The sequence below is a fragment of the Dermacentor variabilis genome, chromosome 3 (genome assembly GCF_050947875.1).
Source record: "Dermacentor variabilis isolate Ectoservices chromosome 3, ASM5094787v1, whole genome shotgun sequence".
NCBI lineage: Eukaryota > Metazoa > Arthropoda > Arachnida > Ixodida > Ixodidae > Dermacentor > Dermacentor variabilis.
The window spans coordinates 102,295,430-102,308,843 of record NC_134570.1 but is presented as its reverse complement, the minus strand read 5'-3'; the positions used below and the strand labels follow the sequence as shown (position 1 = coordinate 102,308,843).

Genomic DNA, 13,414 nt, shown 5'->3' with positions numbered 1-13,414 from the left:
TCGATTGCAAGTAAGTGCTTGGCTCTGTTCTTTTGTTAGCTTTGTCTCTTCGCGCTTTGCTAACGATGAATTAACACCAATTCGCCCAGTTCGTCATTTTGTTCAAAGATTCGGTGATTGTACATACATGTAGAATGATGCTACCTAGAGAATGCGTTCGGTCACATATGGAGCTCTCTTTTCCGAGAGTAGTGCTTTTTAGAGCGCCGCAAAATTGTAAGATTCTCTGCGGACCTTAGATAATGATGATGAACATGTTTCCTTTTAAGGAAAAGGGGAGGGGAGTTAGGAGAAGGGTGGTCAGATTCCTATTCCCGAATTCCGTTGGCTAAGGCCGCCGCCCTAGCTGTTTCCACGAGGGCTCGCTGGTCCTCGAGGATTGAGCTGGGCAGGCCTGCCTCACATCCTTCCCACGTTGGCTGTTGAGACTCTGCAGTATAGGAAACAGTCAGGCAACCATCGCCATCACATGCTACCATGACCAGTCTGTCTTAGAAATAGCGTAGCTCCCTGGTGTTTAACAACTAAGCTGTTAATCCGGCTATTACCGCTCGAAAACGCAAGCACAAGCGCCAAAAGTGAAGCATTGCAAACAGTGCTCTGCGTTGCAAGTAACAAAAAGGTGTTGGGTGCTGCAAATTGTATGGAATATGCGGATGATTAGGGTGATGTTTCAAGAACGAAACAGAAATAAACATTATTTAGTGGTAACAACGAAAGGTGATAGAGTAGACATAGTCACACAAATGAGCTTTGGAGTTTAAAGAGAAGCATATTAAAGTACTTTTACTTTTGAGAAGCCATCGCAAGAGCATACTCTTTTAAACTTGCCAGTGCAAGAGAAACAGGTGTCGAGTGCTGTTGACAAAACATGTTCCTCTGTGTAGTCAGAGGAAGGGGAACAGCATTCTCGGTGGAATAGTAGGTCAGCATTCACAAAGTTCCTTGAAGAAGGGAGGCGGCAGAGCTTATGTCATCAGCACTCTAGTACGAACAATGGCCGAGGGGACATGTGTTCGTCTGAAACACTGCGGAACTACTTCGTGTACCACACTGAAGCTTTTAGGAATGAAAATGTTAGCTTTGCGGAACTTGTTTGCAGAAGTTTAGAGCCGTTCCTGGGAAATAGCGCAGCGTACAAGAATATCTATAGACGGAGGGGAGCTTGCAGCGTGGCAACAACAGCTCTATTTTAAAATGGCTTGGGATTGATCCAGGTCTCAAAATACTACCAGGGTTCTCTCTCTCAATTCGTGTGCTTATCACGCGGCTGTGCTCAGTTTGAGTTCTCCAGTTAAAATAAGAAAACAAGAAATCAGATAAGGTAAATGAGCTTTGTAACCAATGAAATAGAAACTTATAGGCATAAGGAGTAGGCAATAAGTGTTTGCTAATGTTAATAAAAAAACAGATGTGGTTAGAAACTATCCTAAGAATTGAAGCTAGCCTCTAAATGAATTTGCAGGCTGATGAATATGCTGAATATAATAGGCTGTCTCATCTCGCTTTGTAATGCTTGCAGCTTGACTTTTATAGAATACCTGACAAAAAAAATTGTTTAACTTTGTTTTCCGATGGCCATAACAGAAACTTGAAGTATATGTTGTAACAGAACAGGTAACTAGACCGACGAGCCGGCCATCACTGTCTATTTCAGCTCATCCAAGCCCCTATCTTCTTCGTCTTCGGAAGCACCTTTCTCGCTTTTTCTTCAGGTCGATCACACTTCTCCCCTTTTCTGCGTCACTCCTCCTGGGGCGATAACGAAGAACGTTGCTTATGACCGCAAACTCCAGCTGTCCATTATTTATGTACTCCACAGTCTTTAGTAAACCTTGTTGCACCGATAACTTTACTACTTCAAATGGTCCAAGAATTTTTGCTTCACTGGCTGGTAGTCCTTTTCCAACGAGTTCAAGATCTTGTAGTGCAACATATTGTGTATGGCCTTGGCGCCGCTTGTCGAAGTGAAACTTCATGACGTTTCTATATCTGTATCGCTTCTCAGATGTTTCGCGACGCTGAGTTATCATTATCATGTCTGCAGTTCCAAGCTCTTTGTCTGCGCTTAGCTTTGGAACCTCACCAAAGGCAGCAAAATACGGACTGCAGCCAAGGCTGCTTGTATGAGTCCCGTTATGATGAGCCACAGCCGCTTCTAGGAACCATTTCCAGCCGCCGTTAAAATTTGGATACATCGACATGAATTGTTTCAAATCCCGTGTCACGTTCTCCGCCATTCGATTTCCCTGAGGGTAATAGGGCCCACAACGCCGCAGTGTGATGCCACGGTTTTCTGCCCACTCTTGAATCTTCCTGCTAAGGAATGCAGGCCTATTGTCCGATATCACAACCTCAAAATTGGAGACTATGCCTCTGTGAAGGAGGGCTACGACACTGTTTGCAGTCTTCCTGGCTGGGCTGTGCAGCCACCATTCTATTACATTGATCTATTGTGACCAGAAATGACTGAGTTTTGCGTACGCCTGGATGTTTCTTTTTCAGCTTTGCGAAGTATACATGTAAGACTTCAAAAGGTTTGTCCGAGGGTGCAGGCAACAAAAGCTCGCCTGATTGCGGCCGGTACTTGGCTTTGTTTATCGGGTGCAGATAGCATGACCTTACATAGTTTTCAATATCTCTTTTCATGTGTTTCCATTTAAACGTTTGAAAAATCTTGTTGTATGTGCGCCAAAAACCATCGTGGCCGCCGGATCCTGGAGTGTTGGGGTACAGGTGGAGTATTTTTGAAGCAAGAGTTCCGGGAACCATTAATTTTTCCTTTTCAAAATAAAGGTCGTCACATCCTTCCCACAGCTTGGTCATATTAATAATCTCATGTGGGAGCTCAACTGCCAATCGAAACAGTGCATCGGCGTCTGTCAGATGGCTACCTGAACGATGGAAGATTTCGAAGTCATAATGTTGTAACTCATATATGCAACGAGCAAGCTTCCCTTTTGGTTCCGTCATGTTGAGGAGGTAAGTCAAGGTTTGATGATCTGTATATAATTTAAACTTTCTGCCATCGATATATGACCGAAAATAACGCACTGCCCTTAAAACAGCCAGAGCCTCTTTCTCGGTCGTAGTATAATTAACCGGACGGGGGCTGAAGGTGCAAGAATTGTAACCTAGCACTCGTAGCTGCTGAATTGGGGAGGATTGTTTGTCTCTTTGGTATAATACTGCCCCAGGACCGCAGTTAGGTGCGTCAGTATTCATCTCAAAGCGCAGGCTGAAGTCAGGTATGGTAAGCACTGGGCCAGACGATATACGATGTACGTGTTCCTGGTAGGCTGCCACATATACTTTATTCCAGAGAAAGCGGACACAATTTTGGTCAGATCAGTCAACCATTTCGCCATTTTAGCAAAATCTTTGATAAATACTCTGAAGTGGCTAGCAAGTCCAAGAAAAAATCTTAGTGAATGCCGATCATCTGGCTTCGTAAGCTTGGAGATTCGTTGCACCGACTCTTGTTTAGCGCTCTTGGTGACACCGTCAAACACCCTTCCAAGAAAAACTATACGAGGCTTAAAGAATTCACTTTTTCTTTCGTTTATTTTCAGATCTGCATCACTAAGCGATTGCTGAATAGCGTCCAAGTGCTCAGAGTGCTCTTTTTCAGACCTCGAGTACGTTATAATGTAATAAATGTAGACGTTGCAAAAGCGTGCAATAGGTGGCTTCAAACCTATATTCATCATCTTTGGAAACCAAGCTGCCGAATCCTTCCAACCAAAAGGCAGTCTGTTACATTCATATATGTCGAAAAGAGTCACAAATGCTGAAAACATTTTGGCTCCTCTGCTTAAGGCACTTGCCGAAAGCCCTTGCGAAGATCCAAGCGATAGAAGGCGCTGCAACCCCTGTTCTCATTGATAATTTCGTCGATGTGTGGCATTGGGAAAGGGAACAAGTCAGTTTGTTAATAATTGTATTCGGTGCAAAGTGTATACGTTCCGTCTTCTTTCGGTGTTATAGTGATGGGTTGGAAAGATAGCCGTCGACGGTCGAATAACATCAATGTCGAGCATCTTCTGCAGTTCTTCCCTGAGCCATATCTTCTAGCTCGCGACATGTTGTAAGGCTTGCGTTTCACAACTGTTCGGTGTCGAAGGAAGAACGGCACTTTAAGCTTATATCTAGCCTTAGAAAAACATCCTACACAGAGGAGTTCCGCGTACATCCCGGTGACGTCATCCAGTGTAGCCGGCTTCCGAAGGCTTTCACTAAATAGGGAGAAAGATAATAAGTGACAGTCCTCTTGAGTAATAACTTGGCCATCCCAATAAACATTTAGATGGAGCTAAAAGCATTACTGGGCGTCACAAAATCACATGATATTGTACCCCCTCGAGGACCAACGCTCAGGTTTTGATACTGTTGCTCTAACACGTGACGATTATCTCCGCCCACTCATTGTGCACTTCCTTTTTACCGTCGTATCCATACACACTGACTGCAAAATATTTCACTGGGTTAAAGTCCGGAATATGTTTCTTGTTCACGACAGTGATCAAAGCCTCAATGTCACCCCGCGCACTGACTTCTTTTCCATTTAGATGCACCTGAACATATACCAAGTTGGTGCCCTCTACAAGAAATATTTTGTTATGTTCCCGGTGAATTGTAATCAGAGGTGTGTGTAGCTGCATTCCTGCTCTCCTCATGGTATGCGATTTCATTATGCGGTGAGGCCAGTACATCATATACTACTTGTTTATTCGGTGAGGCCTGTTCATCTTGGGATTTCACAGTACTAAAACTGCTCACATGTCGCTCAACAATGTAATTTTGCTATTTTGCATTTTGCATATTTTGTAATATTGTATTGCATTGCTATTTTATATTCTGTAGGTAACTATTCGGTGTTGTTTCATTGTCTAACCTGAACGCGACCCTGCATGTCTTTCGGAACTCCCAGCATATGGAGCGCGACCAATAAAACCTGGGAGAGAATAGAGTGTTAGATACGGGACCATTTCCTGAGCCTACTTCGAGTTCCCCAGACCACATCGAATCGCACCACAGCTAATTAAGGAGCGCAGAAACACCGATGCCACATTCCTGAGGCACGGCACGTGCAAACAAGTTGGCGGACCCCACTTCATGTGCAGCCGGTGGAGCTATTCACTGCTTGGCTCTTCCAGAAAGTGAAGCGAGAGCCTGGCACTGTGGCGGGTAAAGTGGGTCCCGAAGCAAGACGGCTGTAATTGCCCGTGAAAACCTGGCGGCGTCGCCCCCATCCATGTTTTGTGAGGGCTCATTGCAATTCAGCAAGGCAAGACCGCAGGGAGAAGAAAGCCCTCGGACAAACACCAAGCAGCGACTCACTTCGCCGGGTGTGACTCCATCGCACGGGTGCCTATCATAGGCCGAAAATGACGACACCCGAGCGGGCTCGCCGATTGGCCGAAAATGGCGTCACCTGAGCGGGCTCTTCCATTGGCCGAACGTGACGTGTCTTCAAGACACCGAAAGGCTTAAAAGACGCAGACCAGAGCATTCCTTGATTCATCTCTTTCGAGCTTCTTGCCACGGGCCGCAGCGTCCGAGTTGCTGCTGGCCCGTAATGACTCTACGACTGTTAATTGACTCTCACTGTAAATAATGTAAGTAAACCTCTCAAGTGTTTCTTCTCGAAGTCCTCAACTCCTACAAGAGTCAGCTAAATGCAGCAGTGTCCATTTCTCAAAGAAATAGTCAAGAACCGGCCCCGAGTTTTACTTGCAAGGCATAGCTTTATACCAGCTTTGAAGCTTGTTCTCCCCGGATGAAAATAAAAACCTGTTTCCACTCGTTCCATGGGAGTTTAGTTTCTTCAGAAGCTCGAAGCTCGTGCCAAATCGTTTCAGTACCTCCCAAGTACAGACCTATGGCCATAACTTTGTCGTTATCTTCTCGCCAGCAATTCCTGTCACAGGCTTATTCATAAAAATCACGCCATTCCTGGGTACTTCCTTTTTGCGACCAGCCGCAGACTTCCGGTCTGACAAGCTGCATGGGTGTCTTCCTCATTTGCCGAAAGCTTGCTTGCAATAAAAAAATCAAACAGTTGCTGCAGACGTTGGCTAATCGTTTCTTGTAACTTGATTATATCGTACATCAGCCCACTCGCACTGTGGTCCTCCAACTCGTAGTTACGAGAGGTTACTTCAGTTTTCGTGAAGACGGAATTTGCTGCGTTGGAACCGCTAAGCTCGCAAGAACGTACGACGTCTGCGTCATGCTGGGGATCACTCATAGTAATCTTCAAAGCCCTAGTCATCATTTGACTGCAGGGAGTCAAGTTCCAGTAGTAAGAGTTCAATATGACAAGTGCTCACCCGAACAGGACCGCTCGTCACCGTTGACGCACTGTACAACGTTCAGCGGCTTATCACGGGAAACTGTAACGTCAGGGCACATTGTCCATGGAAAATCGGTGCGGCTCAGGCGAGTAGCACAAGGTTCCATATGCGACTGCGCCAAATTTGTAAGAGAACAGGTAACTATACCGACGAGGCGGCCGTCACTGTTTATTTCACCTCATCCCCACCTCGTCTTCACAAGCGCCTTTCCCGCTTCTTCTTCTTCGGCTAGGTTACATATGTATGGATATAAAATGTAGTATTGCCTTTTATTTTGTTGAAATGGCAAGAAGGACGTACATTTTCTTTGCCGATGCATGAACTGTTTTTTTTTCTGGATGTGCGGCGGAAATTTTAACTGTCTCATTTTGAAATCATGGAGTTTGTGTTGCATATATATTCTGGAAAATATTGTTCTGAGGTTAATAAAGGTTCATTGATTGACGGATACCCTTCGATTCTTTGCGGACGTCCTGACTATTCCAGGTAATCATAGTTCAGTGACACGAATAACACTGGTTTGGTACAATAAGCAAGTATTTTATTATGTACAAAAAATTTCACCCATAAATATTTATGATAAGCGCCTAAAGCTTTGTGTCCCATCTCCTTGAGAAAAGTGGTCTTGTTTCTTAATTGCTTGAATCAGCTGGGCATTCCTGAAAAACATACATAAATTAATAAACAGTGTGTAAGTTTTCAAAAAGTACAATCCCGCTGTAACTATACAAATCTGTATCTTGTACTTTGTACTTTTGCTCTTCTCAAATAACAATACATTTCCTGCAAGATTGAGACGTCCAACTCTGTCTACATATTCATTATAAGTTTTTGTACCGGGGCTTTACCATTAAAGATAAGGTAATGTCTGAAGTCACAAAGCGAGGCTAGCAAATGTTGCCTTTAGAGATACTTTGATTTGAATAAATATTGATCTATTTATTTGCTTGTAATGGCTGTTAAGAGCGTTATGGATTTGGTGACAACTCACTACTTCAACTACACTACTATTTTTGCACAATGATAAGAGAATAATGCAAGAAAAAAACATTTTTCAAATGAGTAATAGTACAGTGGGGAAGCATACAATGTGATGACAAAGCCGTTCGTGAATAATATAACGGCAACGTAACACAAAAATTCTTGCAAATTTTTATGTCAGATCGGAGAAGACATCTCTGTTATGTAAAATAGAATCCCGTGTTTCTTGCCATCGTGACAGTGGCACGGTAAAAGTATGTCCGGATAAAATATGCGTAGGCACTTAGTAGCTTTGCCAGACTGTTTGCAAAAGCGCAATGACGTGAACAGTACGGCAGAGTCACGGTCACCTCGCACAACTTTGCGTAGAAATAACATGTCACAATGAAGCCGTTCTTCACGCAGTCACAAGACCCAAATCCTAACATATCAGTTCATAACTAGCTCAGAGTGCTCTGCACACATCTGGAAATTGTTCATAAGAGCTCAGAGCAGTAGTAGCCCACGATTGAAAATGCTGGGTCCCCTAGAAGAAGACAAAAAAGTATGAAATAGTTAATGGAGAAACTTCACCCGCTTCTGGCCATTTTGACAGGTACCTAGAAAATATATCATACATAATGCAGAGATAACCTGTGTGCATTAAATTTTGACAACAGCATCTGGTGGCAGACAGTGTCAAATACTTTGGCTACACTGAAATTCACTGCGTTAAGCGGACCCCGGTTTATGCTGTTGGTGCGCTAGAGCAAAGAAAAACACGTAAGTTTATTTCTACAGAATAAGGGCTTACGAACATGTATATATTGACCCGTAATTGCACTCTCAAGTTTACAGCGCAAATACTGCACATCACAATTTCTAGGAATGAACGATAATGATCATTTGAAGAGTCCAGTCAATAGGTACGAACCCCTACTTAGTTCAAAAGGGAAAATTGGGCGAGTTGTTAATGGTGGGGGGTTCCTACGGGCCGTCATATCTGCGTCGATGAAAAAATTGCTCGATGTACTAAAGAAGCAGGGAGTGAGAAAGGGTACTCACGAAGCTAAGGGAACTGAGAAAGAAAAGATGGCCGTCATCCCCTATGTTTACTGCTTGTCGCAGAGGTTGAGAAAACTAGGGTCGCGCTATTGTGTGAATGTTGTTTTCTCTGCGAAGAATAAGCTCGCTCCCACTTGTTCAGCCGTGCACAGCCGTACTGACAGATCGAGCAGCCGCACTACAAATGTAAACAATAGGTCTGGTTGCCGTGTTGACCATGTAAACAATTTCGTTTCATGCCCGACTTCAGTGGTATGTTCTGGGCTGTTCTCGTCGATGTCTAAACACTAGGCTGAAAGAGCATTTGAATTACGCAAAAGAAATTGCACACACATCTTGCAATGCACGTAATAATAATAATAATAATAATAATAATAATAATAATAATAATAATAATAATAATAATAATAATAATCAGTCGGGCTACGCAAACTGCAGGGCAAAGGCCTCTCCCATACTTCTCCAACTATCCCCGTCATGTGCTAATTGTGGCCATGTTGTCCTTGCAAATTTCTTAATCTATTCCGCCCACGAAACTTTCAGCCGCCCCCTGCTAAGCTCCTTTTTACGAAATGCCGTAAAAGACTCTAACTCCCAAGGTAAGTGTACACCCATGTTTGGTAATACTACAGTACTTTATAGGCAGAAATGTCGAACTACAAGGGAAGTTGTAGAGGCTCACGAAATAAAGAAAAGGGGAGCAGTGCCTGTCAGTCATTCTTCTATAGAGCTTGATGACGCTGAAATATCGTTTCTAGACACGACCTAACACGTACAAGTGTTTGGGCGAGCTAACATCGATAACAAGTCATTTTTGTTCTTGTTTGTTTTTTATGCCGTTTGATCACGCTTGACGACATAGGACATGTCGGGTTTATATTATCTATAACCTCCCGAATAGAGCCGTGTCCTTTCTTTTCTTCTGCCTTAGCGAGTGGCCAAGAAGTTCGCACTCAAAATTTAGTCACCCGATGTACTTAAAAACACATCAGCACAAGAAGGGGGTAAAATGCGCTTTCTATTGGTTTTGAGCATCCTATGAAGTCAATGGTACTTACACTTCTTGTTGCGGAGTACAACAGTGTGCTCAATAGGCGTTCCAAGGCCGTAGCCGTAGTTCAGACCATAGGCACCAAGACCATGGCCGAAGTGATAGTGGCCAACCCCGTAGCCAAGAGTACCAACGCCATATCCGTAGGCAGAGCTCAGGGGGACATTGGCCACGGCTGGGGTGTGGTGATTGGCGGTGGTGGAAACCTCCGGGGAACCCCCATAACTGCCGAAGGCTGGTGCACCAGCTGCAGCGACTGCGGCAGGTGTAGCGTGGTAGGTGGTTGTAGAAAGACCTGGAGCAGCAGCCACTGTGGCAACACGTGGAGAAGTGTGGTATGTGGTTGTAGTGACAGCCGGAGCATTGGCCACTGAGGTAACTTGGCCAGCACTGACAGTGGCTACAGGCTGAGCAGCCTGGTAGGTTGCAATGATACCAGGAGCTGTCGCCACTTGGGCAACGGGGGCAGCGGCGACCGTGGCTACACTTGGAGTCGCGTGGTAGGTTGTAGTGACAGCCGCTGCAGGTACAACGGAGGTAACTGGGGCCGCAGCCACAGTTGATACAGCTCGGGTAGAGTGGTAGGTGGTCGTAGGGACAGCCGGAGCGGCGTCAGTGGCTGGTGCAGTATGGTAGGGAGTAGTGGAGAATTTAGAGACAGCTGGCACACCAAAAGTGGCAAAAGTAGGGGTTGAGGAAGCCACTGGATTAGATTGGTACACCTTAGTCACCGGAGGGGCGGACGCCACAACTCGAGCCGGCTGGTGTACCCTGGTGAGAGCCGGTGAACTGTGGTACACTCTAGTAATAACTGGTGCAGACGCATAAGCGGCGGCCACCTTTGCGACTGCTGGAACACTGTATGTGGTGAGAGCTGGTGCAGCCCCCCCAGTTGGAATGGACTGGTAAAGAGGGGTAACTGCTGGGGCAGTTGAATACGTGGTGGCTACGTTGGAAACAGCCGGGGCAGTAGCAACGACTGGAGCCGAGTGGTACAGTTTAGTCAAACCTCGCGATGTCTCGTATACTTTAGTGATAGCTGGGGCAGAGGCATAGGTGGTAGCCACCTTGGATATGGCTGGAGCAGTGTATGTTGTGACAGCTGGTGATGCTGATACAACTGGGTTGGGCTGGAATACACGCGTGATGGCTGGGCTAGCTGTATATGTGGTAGAAACCTTGGCAAAGGTTGGAGCAGCAGCTACAACAGGAGCAGACTGGTAGATTCGTTTCAGGGCTGGGGCATTCTGGTAGACTCTCGTAATACCAGGGGCAGAAGCATACGTGGTGGCAATCTTGGCAACAGCGGGTGCTGCAACAAGAATTGGAGTAGTCTGGTAGACCCGGCTTACACCTGGGGCACTCTGGTAAACTCTAGTGACAGCTGGGGCCACAGCGTACGTGGCCGCAACCTTGGCGGTGGCCGGAGCAGTGTATGTGGTGACGGCTGGTCTGGTTGCCACAACTGAAGTGGATTGATGAGCACGGGTCACTGCAGGGGCAGTAGAGTAGGTGGCGGCCACTTTGGCAACAACTGGGGCAGAGTGATAAAATTTTGTCAAAGCTGGTGATGTCTGGTACACCCTAGTGATAGCTGGAGCAGATGCATATGTCGATGCCACCTTGGCGACGGCTGGAGCCCTGTAAGTGCTTACACCAGGTGCGGCGGCGACAAATGGAGTTGACTGATACACACGGGTAAAGGATGGTGTGGCGCCGTAGGTACTAGTAGCAACTCTGGCAACGGCTGGAGCCGGCTGATGGAGCTTCCTCACGGCGCTCTGGTAGACTTTAGTGAGTGCTGGGCCACCTGCGTAGGATTTCGGAATCTTGGGAAAGGCCGGGGCAGTGTACGATGTGATGGCTGGCGCAGCTGCTACAACTGGAGAGGAGTGGTAGATACGGGTGTCGACTGGGGTGGCAGCGTAGGTGGTGGATACCTTAGCAACACCTGCATTGGCTGCCACAACTGGGGAAGACTGGTAAATCCGTGTTACAGCTGGAGCACTTTGGTAAACCCTAGATATGGCTGGGGCGGTCACATAGGCGTTGGAAACCTTTGAGACAGTTGGAGCAGCGTATGTGGTAATAGCGGGGGCGGCGGCAAGAACAACCCTGGGCTGATAAACTCTGGTGATAGCTGGAGCACTCTGGTAAACGCCAGTTATTGCCGGGACGGCGGCATAATTGGTGGCAAGATTGGAGAAAGCTGGAGCCGCAGCCGACATCGGTGCGCTGTGGTACGTCGTGAGACGGGAAACAGCTGGAGCAGCTGCGTACGCAGTTACAGCTGGCGCTGCATGGTAGGTAGTGGCTACTTTAGCAACTGCTGGCGCAGCAGCGTAAGTGGTGACCGCTGGAGTAGCAGCGTACGTGGTGACTGTTGGTGCGGTGTGCACGGTTGTCTGAGCTGGAGCTGCATGGTATCTAGCAGAAACAGTACCACTCACAGCTGGAGCAGCGACGGCGTAGCTAGCACCTGGAGCATAACCGAGGCCACGGCTGATGCCAAAACCGGTGAGGCCAGAGTAGCCAATACCGTGGTTCAGAGCGTAGCCACTATATCCTGCGCCATAGCTTACGGGGGCATAAACGGCGAAGGCACTGCTGGCCAAACCAAGGATGACACAAGCGTAGATCTGCGAAGAGTAGTAGACTTCAGTAAAGAAAACGTAAAAGAGTAACACGGCAGCGTGTGACCAGCCAATAAAATTTGCGAATGTGCAACGATATCTAACTAGGTTATATAATCCACATTGCGCCAGAAGGTTTCCTTACGAGTATCTAGTTTTTTTTGGGGGGGGGGGGCGATTAGGCATCAGCGATTGATAGTATGCGGTAAGGTATTTTAGTACATAGTAATCAGATCAGAAATTTCATTCAAGTATGCGCCAATCAAATTAAACGTTAGCACTTTATACTTTTCCGATTTCTTCCTTCTTGTTTCACACGCAGCCTGAAGAAAACTCACACGCCTACGAGAATAAAAATTGTCTAGCGCAGAATATTATGTGGTTGATTAACCAGAACCTCAGCAATAAAAATTTGACCTAATATCTTCTCGTTGACTATAGGGAGTTGTGCGTATCCCAATAATAATTATGAGCTAATATTACAGGGTTCTCAATGATTTAAATTTAACTGGTGAAAATGTCATAATCGGTGCTTTTAATTTAAACTAAAAAGGAATGCAAGGACAGCAGTATCAAAAATGGCTTCTTCAACGCTGGGAATCAGTTCAGCATTAGGACAAATACAAAAAAGCTACTCTGAAAAAGGCAATGTTGTATTGTCTATTTTGAGCCGCCTATATGGAGTATCAAATGGTTTCTCTTCGAACTCCATGGTACCAGCCCATGTCAACTCAAAACGCATTCAGTATAGCCAAGAACGCATTAGACTCTATCTTTTGGAGTTGCAAACTCAAAATGTCGCCTCCCTTAGCGAGAAGTGGTTAATAAATATGAATATGCATCATGTGGTTCGCACTGAATATCTTTTTTCTCCTACCATTTCATTTGTTGTAAGATGAGTCGGTAGAATCAGTACCTGCTGAAGCAGCATCGCTTACCTGCTCGCATTTTATACCTCTGGTAAGAGTGAAAGAAAGAGATACGCACTGCAAAAGGGGAGAGCTGCCTTTGATACATGTCTTTCGAGAGCACTGATGTGCATGAAACCGACAAATGCATCTCACGGCCCCGTATAACTCACGGACTAGTATCCGGTTGCAAATGTTTCCGTGCACTGTGATCGATGCGAGGAGGCGAGGTGAAGAAGTTGCACTTATTAGGCAACTCAGGTACGTGGACAGAGAAGGAAAAATGCTCACGCCCTAAGCTCCAGTTTCTCTCTTTTTTTCAAGGTTAACGATGGTTTATGATACTCCTGGGGGTGAGTGCGTTTCCTATGTATTGGCCGGTGAGATTGTTTTCTTCCGCCTGTACAAGAACACTGCAACATTTTGCGAGCATTTGCACAT

General features: G+C 45.9%; 1 protein-coding gene across 1 annotated transcript; it reads right to left on the bottom strand.

The window, feature by feature from the left end:
* Positions 1 to 308: 308 nt before the first annotated feature.
* LOC142574645 (uncharacterized) lies at positions 309 to 12,996 on the bottom strand. The gene is made up of 7 exons (XM_075683684.1): positions 12,982 to 12,996; positions 11,430 to 12,071; positions 10,336 to 10,844; positions 9,728 to 9,822; positions 9,440 to 9,607; positions 6,333 to 6,395; positions 309 to 430 (listed from the first exon to the last, which is right to left on the bottom strand). The coding sequence occupies exons 1-7, from the start codon at positions 12,994 to 12,996 to the stop codon at positions 309 to 311; spliced, it is 1,614 nt and encodes a 537-aa protein (XP_075539799.1).
* Positions 12,997 to 13,414: the final 418 nt, after the last annotated feature.